The 23723-nt window shown below is 39.9% G+C and overlaps 1 protein-coding gene across 1 annotated transcript in view; it reads right to left on the bottom strand.

The window, feature by feature from the left end:
* LOC134798573 (uncharacterized) overlaps positions 1–23723 on the bottom strand; it is a 29646-nt gene that overhangs the window by 1965 nt on the left and 3958 nt on the right. The window contains exons 3-5 of the mRNA XM_063770949.1: positions 19618–19768; positions 1097–1197; positions 290–339 (exon numbers count right to left, since the gene is read on the bottom strand). Of these exons, the coding sequence (XP_063627019.1) occupies positions 290–339; positions 1097–1197; positions 19618–19768 (302 nt within the window). The remainder of the gene's footprint in view (positions 1–289; positions 340–1096; positions 1198–19617; positions 19769–23723) is intronic.

Genomic DNA, 23723 nt, shown 5'->3' on the forward strand with positions numbered 1-23723 from the left:
TAAACAAAAAGGGGGGGAAAAGTAGATATTTTTTATTTCCCTAATATCTCAAAAAGTATTAATATTTAAGAAACCAAAATTAATATTATAAATAAAAGAGGAGGATATTTCCAATCAAACATTCCATACTTGCAGAACTGTATCTCCATTATTTATACTTTTTATTCAACGCTGAACACAGCCCTCCGCGCCTCATTTTCGAGAAATGCGCGCGGCGTGAAAAAATTATAACGTAAGATTAAATATAATTTTTGTCAAACCCTCATATCACATCACGGACCTCACTCACCTGCGCGGTGCGGCGGGCAGCCAGCACTGCAGAGAGCAGGCGCGCCGCATCTGCAACAAATGCAACTTGCAACCGACTACTGCGAAGGAACTGACCACCCGGGTAGTGTTAACACATTCACTGCCCCCGACGCACATGTGCGTCCAGCGTCAACCGTCATACAAGTTTGTTCCTAGGCCACGCCCCCTGGCAGTGAATGCGTTAATAGTAGGTGTTGTCACTCAAATTGCTGCTAAGTGTTGTTGCGATGTGTTCCAGCAATTAAACCATTTTTATAAATATCGCTGACTATTTAAGGAAGGTTTCTTGTACAAGACTCTTCATTTTGCTGAAGTTACGACTTTCTTACTTTCCTACTCATCGCAATAGTAGGCACATTAAGATACAAGGGCGAAAAGAAGGAAATTCACTACGAGTGCCGATAAATTGAAACACGACCGAAGGGAGTGTTTTAAATCGACACGAGTTGCGAATTACCTTTTCGCACATGTATTGTACAACGTTTCACAATACATTATGGCCTTTTAAATTTTCGACGTAGGCACGTAATATTGTCCTTAATCCCACCCTAGGGCGATAAAGTAGCACCACAGTAGCAACATATTGCATAAAAACTTCTTCATTTGTTTATTTCTAATTTATTTATTTATTTATTTACATTCTAATTCTGCCTATAAAAATAACATTACAACACCATATCTTACAAGGTTCTGGTTTTAAGAGCAAGATCATTCGTAAACCACCTTGATAATCGTTGAAAGTCTACTGGGGTGGGGTACACTGTTACACACACACACACACACACACCTTGCTGGAGCGCCGCCGCTGGCCGTCGCCCGCCGGCTCCAACTGAGGGAGGTGGGTGTGGGAACATTTCTTCCTGCTCTTGCGGTTCAGAGCCGAAGAATCTGTAACACGAGGGGCGATATTGGACTTGTTGATAATATCGCCCAGGCTCCAATTTCACCACGGTGACAGGTGCGACAATTGTAAATTATCACTGTTGCTGACGTCACAGGCATCCATGGGCTACGGTTACCGTTTACCATCGGGCGGGCCGTATTCCTGTTTGCCACCATCATTGTATTATTTAAAAAAACTTTATTATATCGGAAAAAAACAGATATTTCTTTTGCGAAGTTTCTGACAATTGTCACAAGAAACACTACAATTGTCACGAAATTCCGACATATAACTCATTACCTGTCAAGAATTACCTACAATTCTTCTAAATCTTGACAATTGTCAGAAACTTCGCAAAAGAAATATCTGTTTTTTTCCGATATAATAAAGTTTTTTTAAATAATACAATGATGGTGGCAAACAGGAATACGGCCCGCCCGATGGTAAGTGGTAACCGTAGTCCATGGATGCCTGTGACGTCAGCAACAGTGATTTTACTATTGTCGCACCTGTTCCGTGGTGAAATTGGGGCCTGGCCTGTTACGTGATAATGATTGACACGTCCCGTCGCCTTTACGTCACTTTATCTTGCTCGATTTTATTTTTTATCTTGCTCGATTGAATGTATTAAATACCTATTTTAATACATTCAATCGAGCAAGATAAAGTGACGTGAAGGCGACGTGTCAATCATTCATATCCACTACAAGAAAGACAAAGTGTGAATGTGCGATGTGTAAAGTCAGAATCAATCGAAGCAAAGAATCTGAGGTCATTATTTGTATGTGTATAAGACTCCTAATATTCGAACAGACATCTGCGTCTACGCCTTTGGTCTGAACATTGTTCTTATAAAACTAAAAATGCAGATCTCCGAGGAGGATTTACGCCGCGCAGCGCACACCGGCGAGGTAAAATCCCCCGCGATACCGCGAGCGCCCGCCAGCCGAGCGCTGGCGGCCGGCGCACCAGAGAGCACTTCGGCGCAGGCCGGGGGATGCCGGGGCATGCCGGCGCCTACCTCCGCGGTATCCTCTAACGTGCTCCTCGATGCCGCGGAGTAACAATCCTCGGTGATGCTCCGAGGTCGGTCTCAAAGCATTTAAATTTATACCTGAAGGTAGTATTAAATGAAACGACCGTTGAAGAGATTTAGAACAGACTGACTTTATTTTTTAAACCACAGATACAGTATAATCGAACGAGCGAGCGAAGCGAAGCGAAGTTCTTACATTCGACTTTGAACACGCGGCTGGCCAGCGGCACGTCCCGGCATTTCGATGTTTTTAAGCTGAACTGTCAGAAGATAGTTTGATACTCAATAACTTAAGTAAATTTGTTCTAATTTAAATGAAATTGGGTAAACGTGTAGTCGAGGGCATTATATTTTAGTCATTAAATTATGAGCAGGCCCGATCAAGGGGTTATTGAGCTAGAAGAGCTTAGGCCGGGGTCGTTTTCACCCGCCGCCCGCGGCCGACAGCGGCCCGCCGCCCGCGGCGTCTGAATGGTATGTTCGGGAATGCTCGGCAGTGGTCGTTTTCGCCCGCCGCGTGCGGCGTCCCCCCGAAAACGACCACTCCCGAGCATTCCCGAACATACCATTCAAACGCCGCGGGCGGCGGGTGAAAACGACCCCGACCTTAGAAGGCCAAAAGGCTGTTTGTGAGAGGTCTTGCTATTCTGGTCATTTTTTTGCAAGAAACATGGTCGAGTTTAGTATCAAATGAAAGTGCTCGACTTACACTTTTATAATATCGTTTTTAAATTTACCATTTTGAAATAATTAGCAAGATAAAAATAAAATAGAATAAACATAATATATGTATTTGACATTTGACAGGAAATATTTCGGCTTAGCACAGATACAGTTTATTTTAATCTCTATGGTGGTGACTTAAATCCAGGGGAGGGACAGCCGTATACGAAGTCCTTTATTCGCCTACATTTTTTCTACTGACAAGATCTGCTACTCTTTGCTTAAATCTATCAGTTAAGGGCTCCACAGACCTTGCAATCAATCCACGCGATCTTTGATCCATTGCCGCCTATAATAGAGCGACATAAAATAGTAGAAATTTAATAAAATGGAACTCAAAAATGTCCATACTAAATTGTTAAAAATACTAAAATGTGTAAGCATTTTACGCCAAAAATGTGACAGTTACGTAGAAAGTGGCGGCCTCATTTATTTTCTATTATTTTATGTCGCACTATACGATTACCTAAGTAGGTGCAACAAAGTCAATCGCTATATAATTTTTGGTTAACCGCGAGTTCTCAGTTCGGGGCGAACTACTAGTATAGATATTATAGACACAGTAAAGTGTATCACCAATATAGATGTCGCTACTATATGTTATTTATTTATTTATTTATTACTATTCGGAGATCCAACAGCTGTTAACATGTTAATAGGTTTTATAAATGTGATACAAAAAGCCAATTACAGGTTCTCACCAGTAAATACAGATTAACAAAAACAATTGGTGATTAGCACTCTTGCACTACACATTCATTTCAACGCCAAAGGCAGAGTAGCTAATTTTGAATTCGTATTACTAAAGAAGATTCAAAAGAAATACAGATTAACAAAAAACAATTGGTGGTTAGCACTATTGCACTACACATTCATTTCAACGCCAACGAACGATGCTACTGCTTATTTAAGGGGCAAAACACTGGACGAAGTGGGTACATTTAGGTATCTAGGTAGTCTATTGCGGAGTGACAATCGTCTCGAGTCTGAAATTTCATCTAGGATTGCCAAAGCTGCTGCAGCCTTTGGCGGTCTGAACCAACGAGTTTGGAAATCCCACGATTTTAGCCTCCACACAAAGCTTGCCGTCTATAGAGCAATTATTCTACGTCTGTTGCTCTATGCTTCGGAGACATGGTGTCTATATTTTTCAGATTTCAGATGATTTATTGATAAATGTACATCTCATTTACATGTCAAATAAAAAATACAAGTATTCGAAAATAAAATTAAAATTAGAATTTGTTAATACTACATACATTGCATGAAATTGTATATAGGTACATATTATTTTATTTTTATTTACAGGGTTCGAATGATGTTAGGATCAATGATCTTGATGATGATGATATAAGGGAGACATAAAACGTCTAGACACATTCCATCTACGATGTCTCCGAGCAATACTGCGGTTGAAGTGGCAGGATCGTGTTCCGAACTCGGAGGTTCTTCGCCGAACGGGCATGCCGGGTATAGAATGTCTGCTCATAAAAGGTCAATTGCGTTGGTGTGGGCACCATGTGCGTATGGCACCATCGAGACTGCCCAAAGCAGTATTTTACTCTGAGCTAGCCTCAGGTAAACGCAAGGCTGGTGGGCAGTACCTGCGCTACAGGGATGTCTTAAAACGCCACCTTTTGGCCATCGGCATATCATGCGAGTCGTGGGAGGTGCTTGCATCTCGGAGATCGGACTGGCGAACTGCTGTCAATACGGGTCTTGATAACTTCGAACACACCCGACTTGAAGATCTTGACGCCAAACGCCAGCTCCGAAAAACTCGGCCCAAGCCCTCCTACAATTACACATACAACGCATCTGGGCAGCTTTACTGTGTTTTGTGTTGTCGCACTTTCAAAACCAAATTTGGATTTGCGAGCCACGCTCGCGCCCATGCACGTAATATTTAAGACCCTTAATTTGTCAGGATGTCGCCGCCGACGGATACGTCTGCGAGGACATCATCATCAGGACGGGTAAGTATAGCTAAATACATTAAGCAGCCTATTAATTGCTGATAAGGCAAACTTTTCCCTTCGGCCGCGTACGCAACCGGAGCTTCGTAACCAGTTGCGATCGAATACTTTTTCGGTCTTGTACGAAACCGATTGCGATCAAAAACTATTTTCTTCTCATACGTAACCAGTTACGATCGAACATTTTTTGTTTTTGTACGAAACCTCTCGACCGTTCGTAAAACCAGCAAAGACTTTCTTATTATAAATTTTAATGTACTAATAATGCACACGTTATACAGGTAATTAAGCCCGTTTAAGCTAACTCTGTAGTGATGGGTAGGACATCAATTTAAAATGAGTTTGTATGAGTACCTCATTTTCTAAAATGAGGTGTTACAATGTCTTACTTCAAATGAGGTGAGGTACTAGCATATTTTCAGCGTCGACTATTCTATTAATCCAACGGGCCAATGGTGACAAAAATATTTAATGTATATACATATTTATGTATTCATCACTTCCTTTATAAATAAATAAATAATAATAATTAAGGAGTGCAATTCTGGAGGTTAAGAATATAACTTATAGGAGAAAGATCCCACATAGTAACTTAATTTGCTGCTTTTATGAAACTTGTTCTAATTTAGCTCTTTTTTATTGTTAGATTGTTTAGTCCTCCTCCTTGCTACTTGATATAATTTTAAGTATAATAATCACTAGCGAGAGCGACCCGCTCTGGCTTCGCACGGGTTAGCAAATTATACATACACCTAAACCTTCCTGAAGAATCACTCTATTGATAGGTGAAAACCGCATGAAAATCCGTCCAGTCGTTTTTGAGTTTATCGCGAACATACAAACAAACACACATACAGACAGACGCGGCGTGGGACTTTGTTTCATAATATGTAGTGATATATTTCATAAGTCTTGTACCTATTAACCATAAAACTACCACATTTTTAACAAACTAAGGAGAACAAATTCAATATTTTCACAAGTCATTATTATATAGAAGTGACAAACTTACCACCTCAGATAATTTAACAGTAATATCATTAATATGATATTAAACAAAGCACCATTCGCGCCGGCCGCCGCCGGCTACATTTACATTTCATTTTTTCATGCAAAAGGCACCAAGGAAGATCCGCGGGTAAATTTAATGGCGAAAACGATGTCCATATTTTGTTTTTTGGTATAATTATAAGAATTATCACAAGGTATTAGGTATTAGAGAACTAAAATTAGCTACAACGACGTACGAACAAAAAAATAAATATAAATATGTCAAAATCATAAACGTTTACAAATAATGTTAATAAAAAGTATTGCAAATTCAAATCGTTATAATTTACATCTACATGTTTATTTTACCTATGCAAATTATACTTACTTTTTATTTAATAAACTTGAAACTTATTGAAATGTTCATATATTGTGTACGCTACAGTAATTTATTTCAATAATATTTTAGTCACTAAAGGATTACTGTTTCTAAGCAAGCTTCGTAAATGCCTGTCTGGTATACAGAGTGCGTACCGCGATCCATGTTCGTCATGTTGCCTCCCTGTCACACTTACGTACGAATTTACAAGTGCAACAGAGAAGCAACACGTCGAACTTCCTTTTGGTGACTGATTCCTCGCGCCATTTTGACAAGTAAGTTAGGATCAAAAAGGCTTAAGATGTATGAAAGCTTGCAGCGCTTACGCTTGTTGTCTTTCGTGTTTAATTTTTAACGTATTTTCGGTGGTGACGCGAGGCGATATTGAAGTACGGCGCGTGTCTGTCTCACTCCCTCTTTGGGTATTTCTAATTCATTGTTTCATTTTGAAAGGATTTTTGAGGTGTTCATGTCACAGAGAGGCAGTGAGTGGTACAAACTCAACGCATTTCTCGGTGGACCTTTTGTCGTTGCAATAAGGTTTGTAGTTCGGCAGTTGACAGTGTGGGCCATTACTCGTTTCTTCATTTGAGACATTTTGAGTTTTGAATGTCGGCGAGCAGGCGAGCACCTCGTGCCATCTAGGGACTCTTTTGCAAGTTGTGAGGAGTGTATGAGTTTTTGAGGTTCGCGAGTGAATTTGAAAGGATAAGAGTTTTTTGAAATTTGAAGTGTGTGAATGATTTGTGTGGCAAGAGGTGTTTGTGATGCGCGCGAGTAAATGAGTAAAATGAATAGAGGAGTGAAGTAAGACATTTTTGCGGTATGAAGTACTGCGACAAATTAACAAAATGAGTGGTACAAATGAGGTGCCTCGCGAGTGAGCGACTCAACACTATAACTCTGCACCGTGTTTGACGATGTTTCACATAAACTAACCTTTATACTAGATTAATTTTAGACATATGTAACTTTTTATATTTACATAACCAATTATGTTTACATTTACCTAGACCAAAAATCGGTAATAGTACGTTATTGTTGGGCGAGGCTCGGAAGTAGCTACTTGAGCGCCATTAATTTATTACGTAAGACGATTTAGGGGGGAAGGGGGTCGAAAAATCGCATTTTTTCTTACAAGGAGGAGGGAGGGGGTTTTCATAGTTCTTACGTAAGATAATAAAGATGCGATTTTTTTAATTTCTATGCAATGATGACGTTTAAAATAATACTTCCATAATATATGCTATCAAACACGGTGCAGAGTTAGCTTAAACGGGCTTAATTACCTGTATAACGTGTGCATTATTAGTACATTAAAGTTTATAATAAGAAAGTCTTTGCTGGTTTCATGAACGGTCGAGAGGTTTCGTACAAAAACAAAAAATGTTCGATCGTTACTGGTTACGTATGAGAAGAAAATAGTTTTTGATCGCAACCGGTTCCGTACAAGACCGAAAAAGTTTTCGATCGCAACTGGTTACGAAGTTCCAGTTGCGTACGCGGCCGAAGGGAAACTTTTATTACTTTTCTCACATTTAGTTAATTTTAATCCACTTTCCATTGGAGTATCTACAGTGTGACAATCACTTAAATTGAATTTCAATAACAGTTGCTGTATATATTCACTCTGACTTAAAGTTAGTACATTTTTCTCTTTATCATAGCAAACTGACATTCCAAGACACTGTCTTACTTGACCCATGTCCTTAATTTTAAATTGATATCCTAAAATTGCTTTTAAATTACAAATTTTTTTTTCATCGCTTGAGAATACAAAGAAGTCGTCCACATATACTTAGAGCGACTATTGTAGTTTTATTTTTTACATACAAACATGGTTCTTATTTTGACTTTACATATCCATTTGTAGTAAGACACTCATCCACCTTTTGATACCACATTCTTGATGCTTGTTTCAGGCCATATATTGCCTTTTTAGGGTTCCGTACCCAAAGGGTAAAACGGGACCCTATTACTAAGACTTCGCTGTCCGTCCGTCCGTCCGTCCGTCCGTCCGTCCGTCCGTCCGTCCGTCCGTCCGTCCGTCTGTCACCAGGCTGTATCTCACGAACCGTGATAGCTAGACAGTTGAAATTTTCACAGATGTATTTCTGTTGCCGCTATAACAACAAATACTAAAAACAGAATAAAATAAAGATTTAAATGGGGCTCCCATACAACAAACGTGATTTTTGACCAAAGTTAAGCAACGTCGGGAGTGGTCAGTATTTGGATGGGTGACCGTTTTTTTTTTGCTTTTTTTTTGTTTTTTTTTTGCATTATGGTACGGAACCCTTCGTGCGCGAGTCCGACTCGCACTTGCCCGGTTTTTTAAGCACTTTACTACTGTCTTCACATTTTTGCATGTAAATATTTTCATTAAGCTCCCCATTCAAGAATGCGGTAGTCACATCCAGGTGAGTTATATCTAATTTAAGCTTTACAGACAAATCAAAAAGTAACCTTAGGGTACTATGTCTCACAACAGGCGAAAAAGTTTCCACATAGTCCACGCCGGGCTGTTGTGTAAACCCTTTTGCCACCAGTCTAGCACGATAGCGCACTTCATTGTCTGGTCCAATTTTTTTCTTTAGCACCCACTTGCACTGCACTATGGTACCACTTTTAGGAACATCAACCACTTCCCACGCACTATTTTCTTCGAAGCACTTAAGTTCTTCCCTGACTGCCTGTAGCCATTGGTCCCTCTCAGGCCCTTTCAGGGCTTCTTCCAATGTCAGTTCCATTATACTACTGTCCATAATATTATTCTGGGTAAAAAACAAACCGTCAAATCCATATCTTTCAGGTGCACGACGCTGTCTCACTGGTCTCGATATCACATTAGAAGTATCCTCAGTGACTTTACTAGTATCAATTGTGTCTTCATACTCACTGGGAACATACTCGCTGAATGTATCCGACGCAGACACATCTGTCAGTGTCGATTCTGTGTGTTCTTCCCCCACTGAATCTTGCAGTTCCTGGTCCTTTACTTCTTCTTCATTTTTTATCTTCAACCTCCATAATGCTATATGATTCTGCAGGGCTTTTCCATCACTATAATATCTCTGCTTGTAGAGATTTTCTTTGTTTCTGGATAATATATATTCTGTATCCCTTTACATTATCAGGATACCCAAGTAGTATACACTCACGTGACTTCTTGTCCCACTTAGTCCTCTTCTGTTTCTCTATATGAACCATGACTGGAGAACCAAATATTCTTATGTTGCTTAGGTCTGGTTTCATCCCAGTCCATAGTTCATATGGTGTCTTACCATTCAACGCCGAAGACACTGTGCGATTGTGAAGATAAACCGCTGTATGACAGGCTTCGGCCCAAAACTTCTTATCGAGCTTAGCATCATAAAGCATACATCTTGCTTTTTCAACTACGGACCTATTCTGACGCTCACATAACGAGTTTTGTTCAGGTGTGTATGGATTACTTTTCTGATGTATGATACCCATTTCCTTCAAGTAAGCGTCAAAACTTGAGTTAGTAAATTCTTTTCCATTGTCACTACGAACAATCTTCACCTTTCTATTTGTTTGATTTTCTGCCATAGCTTTAAATTCTTTAAAGCACTTCAAAGCTTAATTCTTATGCTTTAAGAAGTATATAAACGTCATCCGGCTAAAAGCATCTACAAATAACTGAAAATATACTGAGCCTCCTAGTGAAACTGCCTCCATATAGGTCAGTATGTACTCGATCCAACAAATCAATGCTTCTAGTGCCTACATGCTTGAAAGGCAGCCGGCACTGTTTGCCCTCACAGCATGTCTTGCAAGACGATTTGGTGATATCTACTTTTTCATTCAAATCCCTGCCTTCTACTGCATTCTTTGTCTTCATTAAGCAATCACTATGAACGTGACCCATTCTACGGTGCCAAACCTCGCCCGACGTAGTCACCGCAGCAACTAGTCGTCTAGAAATTGTATTCAACTTATAAACACCATTTGTCAATGCTGCAGTAGCTACCAAGTAGCCAATTCTGTTGAAAATAAGACAACCGGTCTTGGTAAACTCCACTTTGTTTCCCTTTTCAATCAATTTACTCACAGAGAGAAGGTTAGTTGTCAAATTCGGTACACAAAGTACACCTTCGATGTTTATCTCGTATTCACAGTCCTTCACTGAGGTTACGATTCGAATATCACCAGCACACGTTACCGAAACGTTTTCTGGGTTAGCAACAACTATTTCTTCGCTAGTTTCACGAAAGTTACGTGTAATCCAATCTCGGTTTGGTGTTAGATGAACACTCGCGCCAGAGTCAACATAGTAGTCGTTTTTACTTTTTTTTTTTTTTTTTTTTTTTTTTTTTACACATCACAAAAACATAATACAAACAACTTAAAACTAAGATGCGCCACAGAAACTTGTGAAAGTTTATGCGTGGTGCAAATGCATCACTACGCTCAAACTGCATGTGTAATGTTTATATACCTATGCTTTTTTTGTATATGGTACTTATATACTAGACACATAAAGGAAAAAATAAGTTCGTAAGTAAACAAGTATCAGGTAACACCTGTCATCACACATTCCCATCCTGGTAATATTTCTTAAAAGCGTTTTTACATTTAGTTTTATTTTCGAGGGTATTTTTATATATTTCTTCTGGTATATTATTTAGTATGCTAGATAGCATATATTTCCACGTCCTCCTGCCATACACGTTTACGTACTTTGGGAGAATATATCTAGATTGAACAACTGTGCTACGTAATTTTTTATGTCTGTATTTCATTTCTAGTAGTTTTATTTTATCATATTCATCGAGAACTATCGACATGTTGATTTTGTCAAAGATAGACATTACTTTACAGTGTTTAAAAATATCACATTCGTTATCAAATCTATTTAAGTATGTTGGTAAAATAGTTTTAAGTATGCTAAGTTGTAGTTTATATATGTTATCTATGTATGTTTTATATGTTCGTCCGTAGCTACTTAGCCCATAACTTATGACCGTGTCTGCCAGAGACAGGTATAGTAATCGTAATATATTATAAGGGAGTTTATATTTAAGTATGTTCATTTGGGAACGCAGAGACCGTAATTTGTCACATACATGTTCAATGTGAGGCTTCCAGTTGAGGTGTTTGTCGATGACAAGGCCCAGGTAGGTGTGTTGGTCCACCAGCTGGAGCGGCTCGCACGCGCACGCGCGCGGGTCGTGCCAGCAGGGGTGCGCATGAGCTATAACTATAGGGTTGACACTTTTTGCGTATGGGGAGCGTATGTGTAAAAGTTTTGTTTTGTTGGCATTTATAACTAAGCCTACGTCGTGAGCCCACTTACACAGAGTATCAAAATTGTATTGCATCATTTCCTGTGCCTCACTGATTTTTCTGCCGTATGTGACCAAGCACGTATCATCGGCAAATTGGTATACAGAGCCCTTTGTGAATAGGTTACACATGTCGTTGACGTACGTTAGATATTCGGTTGGACCTAAAATCGAACCTTGTGCCGTGCCTTTTTGTGTAGGTATGGGGTCACTATCTTGTCCATTGATGCGTACGACTGTATTTCGGTTTGTATGGTAGTCACGGAACCACTCCAGCAAAGGGCCCTGTATACCTACCGTTTTAAGCTTATAAAATAGCGTGTTATAATTTAAAACATCGAATGCTTTGCTGAAGTCAATGAAGACAACCAGCACCTGATTTCTGTTATTCAGTTGCTGGTTGACCTCATTGACAAATGTTGATAAAAGCTGGGAAGTATTTCGACCCTTTTGAAACCCATATTGTTTATCATTTATTATGTCGTTTTTAGAAAGGAAACTCGTTATCTCATCGCCGATATACCTCTCAACTATCTTATCAATGCATGGTAAAATCGTAATTGGTCTATAATTATTTACGTCATTGTACGCCCCTTTCTTATGAATGGGCCTAACTATACCTATTTTTAATTGATCGGGGTATGAGGACGTGGAAATGCATGCGTTAATTAGGTGTGTGATGACCGGCGTTATCTCTGTGCTAATACATAACAAATCTCTGACCCGTATGTTATCAATACCTGGGCTTTTTTTTTTATTCATATGATTTATAATTTTTAAGATTACATCATTTGTTGCTCTTTTTAGCCTCATAGATACAGTTGGTTGTTGGTGGGACGTCCCATGGGGTAATAATTTGATGTTACATGGCGAGCATATTTTTTTAACATTGTCTTCAAAACCGTACGCAAAAGTATTACAAATTGTTTGTGTATCGGACTTAAAGTGCTTATTAATTATGTCATCAACAGACCTACAAACCCTGCCGCAGATATTGTTTATTATTTGCCATACTCTTTTCTGATGGACTGATACTAAAACTTCCACTTAAAAACACAGCTGAGAATGCGTTAGTCTGTTTACGATCTACGTTTTTATTCAATTTAGAATTATAAGTGCATTGCGTACGATAATGACCCATTTCGTGACACCGATAGCATTTCACATTTGCTTTTGTTGTTCGATCGATTTTTGTGTTGCCAGTTTTTAGACGCGGCAAATGCAAAATCTCCTTCACTGCCATCGACACAAGTTCCGGTTTCCATATCGAGAAGTTTGCTTTTAATAGCGTCCGCTGTCACTTGAATGCCCGAATGTTCTATAGCCATAATCATGGGTGAGAACTTCTCTGGTAATCCAGCTAGAAGCAACGAGCCAATCCACTCGTCATTTATTGCAAATCCTGTTCCACATAATCTTTGTCCCGTCTCGATGATTTGAGTAACGTAGGATGTCATGGAACTGCAATTATCCAATCGAATGGAAATTAAAGTTCTTAAAAGACTGATTCTTCGCGTAAAACCGGAATCATCAAAAAGCGATTTGAGCTTTTCCCACAGTGCCTTTGAAGTAGTCACGGTCTTAATATGGACATACAATGACGAATCAATGGTAAGAACCAACTTTGTCTTGGCATCATCTGCGGCTGGAAAAGGTACTTCTGCACCGTTTGCATCTAATTCTGGCTTGATGCACTTGATCATTCCTTCCAGAACTAAGAAATTTTCTGTCGCATATACCCATTCGTCGTAGTTCTCTCTTCCATTAAGTTTCGGCACGTTAACTATATAGTTCGCCGCCATTTTTGCACAGTCACTGTCCGTTTTCATACACAGAGTTCAAAACTGCCCGACTAACTAACTAATCCTACTGCGAAATATAACACTGCAATTACTTTTACACTGAAATTACTTATATTTTCGCGATTTAGTAGTCTAAAGGCCATAAGCTGGACCATAACCTATTAAATGAAACGACCGTTGAAGAGATTTAGAACAGACTGACTTTATTTTTTAATTTAAACCACAGATACAATATAATATAGATATTATAGACACAGTAAAGTGTATCACCAATATAGATGTCGCTACTATATGTTATTTATTTTGAAATTTAATGTAACTTTAATTTAATTAGACCCAAGACTACGCCTGCGATTAAATGTGGAAATAATGTTGTATGGGGATACAGAGACGTTACTCAGATAATTAGGTATAGGGACCTGTGTCATAATTACCTATCACTTATAGATTTTCCTGTCAGCCTCAGTGGATGTTGTGACGGCATGTGTAATATTTGGGAGCATAGAAAAATGATTGACTCCCTATATAATGACATTGTTTCGTCGCTGTCAAGAGCCGCTGCTAGTTGTCGGGATACAGTTAAGGCTTGGAAAGGTAAACCTAGAACAGGGTGGAATAAGCATGTCAGAGAGGCTCACAGGAAGGCTCGTCTTAGTTTTCTGAATTGGATTAGGGCCGGTAAACCAAATTCTGGGTACTTATTTGACAATATGGTGGCATCGAAAAAGATTTTTAAAGGTAAATTAAAATTCTGTCAGAAAAATAAAGAGCAAACAAAAATGGATAACCTTGCCTCGTTGCACAAAGAAAATAATTTTAAGAAATTTTGGACTGAAACGAATAAATTAAATCCTAGGGCTAGTATTCCAGTGTCAGTAGGAGGTTTAGATGACCCAAAGCAAATAGCCAACCTGTTTAGGGGCCATTTTCAGATTAAAGCCAGACCAGTGGGGGTCCAGGCGGAGCTGGATGCTGAGCACAGTGATGCTCGGGAACCTATTCTTATAACAGCTAAAGAAGTCGCATCAGTAATTAAACGCATGACGAGAGGTAGGTCTCCCGGGCATGACGGGCTCAGCGTCGAGCACCTGCAAAATGCTGGACCACATATTTATAGACTCCTGGCCATGTTATTCACCTTTTGCTTGAGACATTCGTATCTTCCAGTGGACCTTATGAAAACCGTTATAGTTCCCATTATTAAAAATAAGACTGGAGATTTTGGGGAGGTGAGTAACTATAGGCCAATATCGCTGGCTACTATCGTAGCAAAAGTGTTGGACGGTGTGCTTGAACGCCGCCTTAGTGGATACGCCAGGCTACATGACGGTCAGTTCGGTTTTCGGCCTGGGTTATCTACTGAAAGTGCAATTCTGGTTCTTAAGCACACCGTCCGATACTACACTGATAGAAGCACACCTGTGTATGCTGCTTTTCTTGACCTGTCCAAGGCTTTTGACATGGTGTCGTACGAAAAGCTCTGGACCAAGCTCAAAGCAGCTGGAGTACCTCCAGAAATCACTGGGTTATTTAGTTTTTGGTACGACAACCAAGTCAATTATGTAAGATGGGCAGACACATACTCGGATGGCTATAAGGCCGAATGTGGAGTAAGGCAGGGTGGATTAACGTCACCGTTGCTGTTCAATATGTATGTGAACCAGCTGATTGTTGAGCTCAGTGGCACCAGGGTCGGATGTTCTATAGGTGGTAAAATTATAAACTGAAATAAATCATCATCATGAGAATGATCCAGATAGAAGGTTCGAACCATACTGTTCTACCTTAGAGATGGCCAGGGGGCGCCACAAGCCTTCAGTAGGAAGTGCATATACTTGGAAAATTTGACTAATGTCGCTGTGGCCCGGTGGCCGAGTGGTTCAGGCACCTGCCGCGATAGCAGAGGACGCTGGTTCGATTCCAGCCTGGGGCACTGGAGGCCTTGGTCACTTTTTCTTAGTATATGACATTTATTTCAGTTTATAATTTATATAGTAGTGTTTCTACTTGATAAAAACAAATTAAAATATTTTCTGAAAAATAATTTAATTTGTTCAAATACTTCATAGTAGGTGGTAAAATGGTAAACAACATCAGTTACGCCGATGACATGGTGCTACTGGGCCCAACGGTCGGGGCAATTAAAAAACTGCTCAGTGTATGTGAGGCGTATGCAGAGTCCCATGGGCTCTGCTATAATGCCAAAAAGAGTGAGCTACTTATATTCCGAGCGAGCCGCAAGAGTCCATCGGAGGTGCCGCCGGTGACTCTTTGTGGAACAGCTTTGAGTAGGGTTACTCAATTTAAGTATCTCGGACATATTGTAACAGAAGACCTCACAGATGATGATGATATTGAGCGGAAGCGTAGGGCGGTAGCATCAGTAAGGACGAATATGTTGATCCGCAGGTTTGCACGCAGTAAGATTGAGGTGAAGCGAACGCTATTTAAGTCATACAGCCAAACGTTCTATACGTGCAGCCTGATGTGGATCAAATATACGAAGCGGACTTACGGCGCCGTGCGCGTCCAGTTCAACAATGGGTACAGAATGCTGTTGGGGCTGCCTCGGTTTTGCACTGCCTCTGGGATGTTTGCGGAGGCACGGATGGATGATTTCTACGCCATTATGAGAAAATGCACAGCATCTCAGATGCACCGATTGAGAAACAGCTCCAACAGTTTTCTAACCGAAATTAGCGAGAGGCTTGATAATCCCTTTTATAAATATTGGGCCTCGATGCATGTCCCAGTTTACCGGAGGGATAAATGACTTGTGTTGTAATTTAGAATATTTTTGTGAATTTATTTATAATGTAAATAATGTATGTACTTAAATATAAGGTGTGTTGTCAATACTAACATAGTGATAAGTAATAATTATTATTGTACCTAAATAATCATTTATGGATCTGTGATTTCCGAAATAAAGTCTAAAAAAAAAATAACAACCAATAGGTAGGTAATTGAAATAGGGAAGAAAATACATTGATAATTTTAAAGTGATCTGCGCTGCGCTCCGCCGGTTTGCGCGGTTCAGGCGGAGTATGTCACTTTCTTAGGACGTCACATTCTGAGGACGTCACATTCTGAGTTCGTCACTTTCTGAGTACGTCACTTTATGAGAACGCCACTTTCTGAGGACGTCACTTTCTGAGTTCGTCACTTTCTGAGTACGTCACTTTCTGAGTTCGTCACTTTCTGAGTACGTCACTTTCTGAGTTCGTCACTTTCTGAGTACGTCACTTTCTGAGAACGTCCCTTTCTGAGTACGTCACTTTCTGAGGACGTCACTTTCTGAGAGCGCCACTTTCTGGGGACGTCACTTTCTGAGTACGTCACGTTTTTTAACATAGGTACGATATCATCATCATCATCATATTTCCAAGCAGATGAAGTCGCGGGTCGAAGCTAGCGCAACATATTATCTACAGTCCGTTAACTCTCAGAATGACCTTCGGATTTTAGAAAGATACTTACATCGGGTATCGGCGGTAACACTCGAAGGTGATACTGCTGTTCTGCTATCTTACTCACTCGCAAAAAGTTAGGGATACCTATTGTCTCAATGTAAAACAAGCCCTAATGTAATGACGTTATGCTTAATATTTGGTTGATGACTATATTGCGATTATTTGACTTTTTGTCATAATCTAAATAAAATAGAATCAGAATTTGAAAGCAGAACGTCACACCGTCATTTACTACTTCTGGCTGAAATTATACAGAGTGGTAATAATAACAGTCAACATTTTTGTACGATTTTTATAGTTTTTTTTTTTTTATTTTATCTCTAGTTTTAATTAAATTTTACTTTAACATAAAAAAATAAATTAAAACAAAATTGTATTAATTTAATTTGTAAATAATTATACAGTACTTAAAAGTCACATATTTTAATATGAATTTAAATATTTACCTACTAGTTATGGTGGTATTAACTACTCTATACAGTGTGGTACAAACCTCGATGTCCAAAATTTTTAAGTGAAAACTTCTTTAGCGGCGCTGTGCACTTTTTGTGATGGGGAAAAAATGTTAAACTCGCGACAGGTCACGTGACCGTAAGATTCGTAAGACGTAAGACGGACACGTGACCTGATCGAAAAACTGTTACAATGTCATTGAGTTTTCACTTCTGCCGGCACTCCCGGAGTGCAACCCGTTGTTTTTTTTTTTAGATTCTTCACTACGTGGGCTATCAGATTACTAATTTGGGAACTTTCCACCTCGATTCCTTTGACCGGTGACTCTGTCAAATTATGACTATTGTCACTTTTTTTTACCTTTAAAAAAAACTTAGGGACTAGCAGTTTCTAAAATAACCAAAAGTCGTTGAACTCGCTGTTTTTTTTTAATAGATAAAATCTAAACTTGACCTGCTTGAACGTAAAACTTTGACTTTTGTATTTTTTTCCATCTCGCAGCCAAGTGAGGATGCTGATTTTTTTAGCAACTGCGTCGTTTGTAAAGGATTATGTTATAAAAAGGAACATTCAAAAAAGTTCAATAGTTTTGTTAAAATAAATTAATTGGTTAGGCCCGGAATTTCTTAACAAAAGTTAAAAGTTCTAAAATTCATACCTCGAAAACTACAAAAAACCGGCTAACATACATATTCTATAATTGAATTGAGGAATCTAAAAAAAATTTTGGACGTCGTGGTATAGACCACCCTGTATAGTTTTGAGTGTTGGATTGCAAGTTGCAACTAAATCAGTACGACGCTGTCATTTTCTATTACGCGAATACGTCCGATTTTACCCGAAAAACGAAGTTCATTCTGAGAGTTAACGGACTGTAAGTGGTCAAACAAATTTGTCATTAAATAAGAACAATAAAAACTACACTCATCCTTTTCTTTTGGGTGCTAGTACTAGTGTAAGACAAAGATAGTATGTTTATCTCTGTCTATGTTGGAAATGAGACAGTCCTTTGACAAACTTTATAACCTTTTTGTAGTTTCGGATTTTAAATAGAAAAAAAATCAGCGATGTCAAATCGGCGACATGATAGATTTTTATTGTCAGGCTAAAAGTACAATGTAATATTAATTTAAAAATTCATCGTGTAACCTATATAGGAAGAAAACAAACAAATAAATTACATTAAATATATGCAGAACATGAGAACTATGAGAGTATCGCAGAAGTGATTGATGGCTGAACATACATATATTCTGAAATCGAAAACGATATGAAGAAAAAATCCTTTGACGCCTATTCTCCACAGGTGACACGAGAAGAAATATTGTCTGAACCAAAACTGCAAGAGCTGATTTTTATACGCAGATATCCAAAATTTACACTATCATCAGAAAAAAAGACGTGAGTTTGTGGAGACATGACAGAAGACGCGGTATGTTGAAGAATATGTTGTCACGAAAGGAGCGGCAGTCCGTTTAAATGTAAATATGTGTGAATGACCTTCTACTGGTGTCAGCGAGCTTGCCGTGATACCTTCACCAGCTAATCACAGCGGCGAATGATAAAATTATGGTTCCTACTGTGCGAAACATTTATGTGTATTGAATCGAAGCTGTTGCCGGCCTAACTCCAATCTGTGGCTAGATGTTTTGGTGCTTGTAGTTTCTAAGTATTCTGAATTAAATAATGATTTAAACATAATTAGATTGTTTTTTTATTATTTATTTATCTATTTTCACTTTATTGCACGAAACATAGGACGTTTTGCCAAATGGAATTCTCTACCAGTCAGGCGTAAGGCAAACAGAGATTGGTATTGGTATGTAGGATATAAAAGCGACCGTATGCCGAACAGCTAATCTGGTTGCTGACAGTATACATTTTTCGTGCGGGTATATTATACTGTTAAATCGTACCTATGCTAAAAAACGCGACGTACTCAGAAAGTGACGTCCTCAGAAAGTGGCGTTCTCAGAAAGTGACGTCCTCAGAAAGTGGCGTCCTCAGAAAGTGACGTACTCAGAAAGTGACGTACTCAGAAAGTGGCGTTCTCAGAAAGTGACGTACTCAGAAAGTGACGAACTCAGAAAGTGACGTCCTCAGAAAGTGGCGTTCTCAGAAAGCGACGTACTCAGAAAGTGACGAACTCAGAATGTGACGTCCTCAGAATGTGACGTCCTAAGAAAGTGACATACTCCGCCTGAACCGTTTGCGCAGGCCTTTAGTCTAAACATTGTTATAAAACTAAAAATACTTACTATAAATAAAATAAACCTCAAATTACCATCTTTTTTCATGGTGAAAGTAAGGCTAGCGCGGCGTGAAGGTGGCGGCGGTAGAGCGGGCGCATTCGGCGCCCCGGGAACCCTGGGCGCTGCGTTGGCACCTCCTGCACCGCACGAGCAGCAGCGGCACCAGCACTCGGTGGTACCCGTCTGTAGAAACCAGTCAAAGCCACAATTTTCAATTTCATGTCACAATATTTTCACGACTGTACTTATATATACTTACTAAATTCAAAACTTAATCCACTTAAGCCACTGCTACGTTTAAGCTGTGAGGTTTGAATAAAACAAGGAATCTCACTTAAAAAAAAAAAAAAAATATTTAACGCTTAAAACGTCGCTAGCATTCGATAAGATCGTCGAAGGGTCAAAGTCCGTTAACCGTCTGATTTTTTACTATTTTTAGAAGAACCCCCAGAGTTCGCCTACTCTGGCGTTTCTTCTAAAAATAGGACTAATTCTGCTACTAACTCTTATGGTAACAATTACAATAATTATAAGTATAAACAGTTTAATCAAAACTATAATAAATCGCATGCTCAGAATAATGGCAACTATAGCAGTAGTACTAATGGCAAAGCAAATAATACTCCCAGTTATGTAGCTGCGGTCTCTAAATCCGAGCCCAGGGCACGTTATTGTCCGAGGTGCCGGGTGTCATTGTTTGTTTTGTTTGCGGTCGTAAGGGGGTAAAATCCCCTGATTGCCCTGATTGCATTAAAAATAAGAACCTAGATCCAAAAAACTGATGGAGCAGAATTGTGTCGATAGTTGTACGAGTACTTCACCTAAATCTGATAAGGAGGACTGGCAGGGTTGGTTGCGTACAGTTAATCTTTTCTTTAGGTCATATAGGGTTGACACAATTCTGAGGCAAAATTTAGAGAATGATGACAGGCCTTACGTCTCAGTGCAGGTCGGTAATTTAACTTTGTCAGGGTTGTTGGACTCTGGTTCTGCGGTAACAATCTTTGGCAACGGTGCTCATTCAGTACTCGTTGACAATGGGTACAAGATAATGAGCGGAAGCTGCTCTTCGATTACTGCAGCGGGAGGTAGCGTTTATAGATGTGAGGGTTACATAGAGTTACCTATTAACTTTAATAACCAGTTTCATGTCGTGAAGGCTTTTATAGTGCCGGCTGTTGTGAATAACTTCATTTTAGGTTGGGATTTTTGGCGTGCTTTTGATATTGTACCCAAGCAACTTTGTGCTATCATCGTGAATGATGGTGCTCTGTCAGATTGGAGTGTCACCAAACCCGATCGTGAAACCTTCATTCAGGGATACGACAATTTGGATGATTCACAGAGACTATTGGCGGACAATGTAGTGAAACAGTTTGAAGATATTTCTTTTCGTAGTAAAGGTTTCTCTCTCTCTGTGGTCGCTCCCTCATGACTGAGGATCGTGGTCATCGGTGGATGTGGATGCTCCACACCTGGTCTTTATGATCTGCCTCCAACGGTGCCTGTTCATCGCGTCTCTGACAACCGAGCAAAAGTTGGTTGAGGATGGAGCCCCTTTTAATTGATCGCTCCATCTTGTTGGAGATCGTCCTCGGCTTCGTTTGCCCTCCGTGTTTCCAACAGTAAAGGTTTAGGCGTAACGAATTTAATTACACACCACATTGATACTGGCGATACGAGTCCAATTCGTCAGCGCTACTACCGGTTATCTCCTGAAAAGCAACGTATTTTGGTTGAGCAGGTGGACGAGATGCTTTCTCTTGATGTAATTGAGCCTTGCGAGAGCGCTTGGTCTTCGCCTGTATTGATCGTCACCAAGAAGAACGGACAACCTAGATTTTGTCTCGATAGCCGTAAGCTTAATTCTGTGACAAAGCGTGATGCTTATAACTTGCCCTATATTTCCGAAATTCTAGATAACCTTAGGGATGCTCGTTATCTTTCTTGTATTGACTTGTCCAAAGCGTTCTGGCAAATTGAGATAGCTCCAGAGGATAGAAACAAGACGGCATTTTATGTTCCAGGTAGGGGTACCTTTCACTTTAAGCGAACTGCGTTCGGCCTGACTAACGCTCCTGCTACTCAACAAAGATTAGTGGACCTGTTATTCTCAGAGTTCGGTCTTAAAGTGTTCGCTTACATGGACGACATAATAGTGGTTTCCGAGGATTTCAATAGTCATGTAACATTACTCTTACGCGTTTTGGATAAGTTAAAGAAAGCTAACTTAACGGTTAACTTAGAAAAGTGTCGTTTCTTTAATAGCCAGCTTAGATATCTCGGTTATGTGGTTGATGGCTCTGGTTTGCGAACGGATCCAGAAAAAGTCGAGGCTATTTTAAATTATCCTACTCCAACTTCTCGCAAGGAGGTCAAGAGGTTTTTAGGGACTGCTACGTGGTACAGGCGTTTTGTACCTAATTTCAGTACAATTGCTGGTCCTCTAAATAAGCTTACTTCTTCAAAGAAGGGCTCTCCGCCGTTTGAATGGACCTCGGAGGCAGACTCTGCGTTCAGGGAACTCAAGGAGCGACTTGTTTCTGCTCCGGTGCTTTGCTGTCCGGATTATTCTAGGCCGTTTGAGGTACACTGTGATGCCAGCAATTACGGGTTAGGTGCCATGTTGACCCAGACTATCGATGGCAAGGAGCACCCGATCGCGTACATGTCGAAGGCCTTGACCGCTGCTGAAAGGAACTACAGTATAACCGAACGCGAGGCTTTAGCTGTAGTGACTGCGTTGGAGTATTGGCGTTGCTACGTGGAAAATGGACAGCCTTTCACGGTCTACACTGATCACAGTGCACTTAAATGGTTCCTGTCTATTAACAATCCCACCGGTAGATTGGCTCGTTGGGGTGTTCGTCTCTCAGCATTTAACTTTGTTCTCAAACACCGCAGGGGAGTGGATAACGTCATTCCGGATGCGTTATCACGTGCGTCTGTTGGTGCTATTAGTACTTCAAATTCTCATCTGACCTCCAGAGATACTTGGTACACTAACATTTTTAACGGTTGCGTTCATAACCCGGTTGATTTTCCAAATTTCATGACTAAGGACAATTCTTTATACCGTTTGTCTAAAAATAAGCATGATCTTACGTCGGAATTTTCATGGAAGTTGGTTGTTCCTATGGAGTTACGTCAATCAACCATTTCCGATAATCATTCCGAACCTTCAGCAGGGCACATGGGCATTTTTAAAACTTACCGTAGACTTTGTTTACGTTACTATTGGCCCCGGATGTATCAGGACGTTGTTCAGTTTGTTGGTTCGTGCGACAAATGTCTGGCATATAAGGCTCAGAACCACCAAACTTTAGGGGTGATGGGTAGGCCAAAGCAGTGTTCACGACCATTCCAGATGATCTCTATTGATTTGATGGGCCCGTTGCCAACTACGAGGAAAAGAAATAACTACATTTTAGTTGTCACGTGTTGTTTTTCGAAGTATTGTTTGATTTTTCCACTTAAACAGGCCACTGCGGAGGTGATTGTACGAATCTTAGAGGATTCTGTTTTTCTAGTGCACGGAGTACCACAAACGGTCCTAATGGACAATGGACCACAATTTTCCGGGAAAGTTATGGATAATTTTTTCAAATTTTATAATGTTCCTAACGTTTTTTTTACACCGAAATATAGTCCACAGGTCAATTTGGTGGAACGTTACAATCGTACGATCATTACTTGCATTTCCACCTTTGTTGAGGATGACCATAGGTCCTGGGACTTATTTATTCCCAGGGTTCAATTTGCCATAAATAGCGCCGTCAACGAAGTCACAAAGTATGCACCATCATTTCTAGTGTATGGTCGCGAGTTGGTACCTTGTGGGACACATTATACGGACAACGATATCGGACACGAGGTGTTGTTCCTACCACGCGATATCTACGCCGAAAACTTGGGTTGCCTTTCCGCTATTTTTGATGACGTGCAAAAGAAACTGTGGTATGCTCATGAAAGAAGTACTTCGCACTACAATCTTAGACGTCAACCTGTGGAATTTTCTGTGGGTGATATTGTTATGAAGCGCGCCTATTTCTTGAGTGACAAGGGCAAGCAATTCACAAAGAAACTGGCTCCTAAATTTATAAAGGCTAGGATTATTGGGAAAAAGTCACCTCTGGTA

Source organism: Cydia splendana, chromosome 1, assembly GCF_910591565.1.
Source record: "Cydia splendana chromosome 1, ilCydSple1.2, whole genome shotgun sequence".
Classification (NCBI taxonomy): Eukaryota; Metazoa; Arthropoda; class Insecta; order Lepidoptera; family Tortricidae; genus Cydia; species Cydia splendana.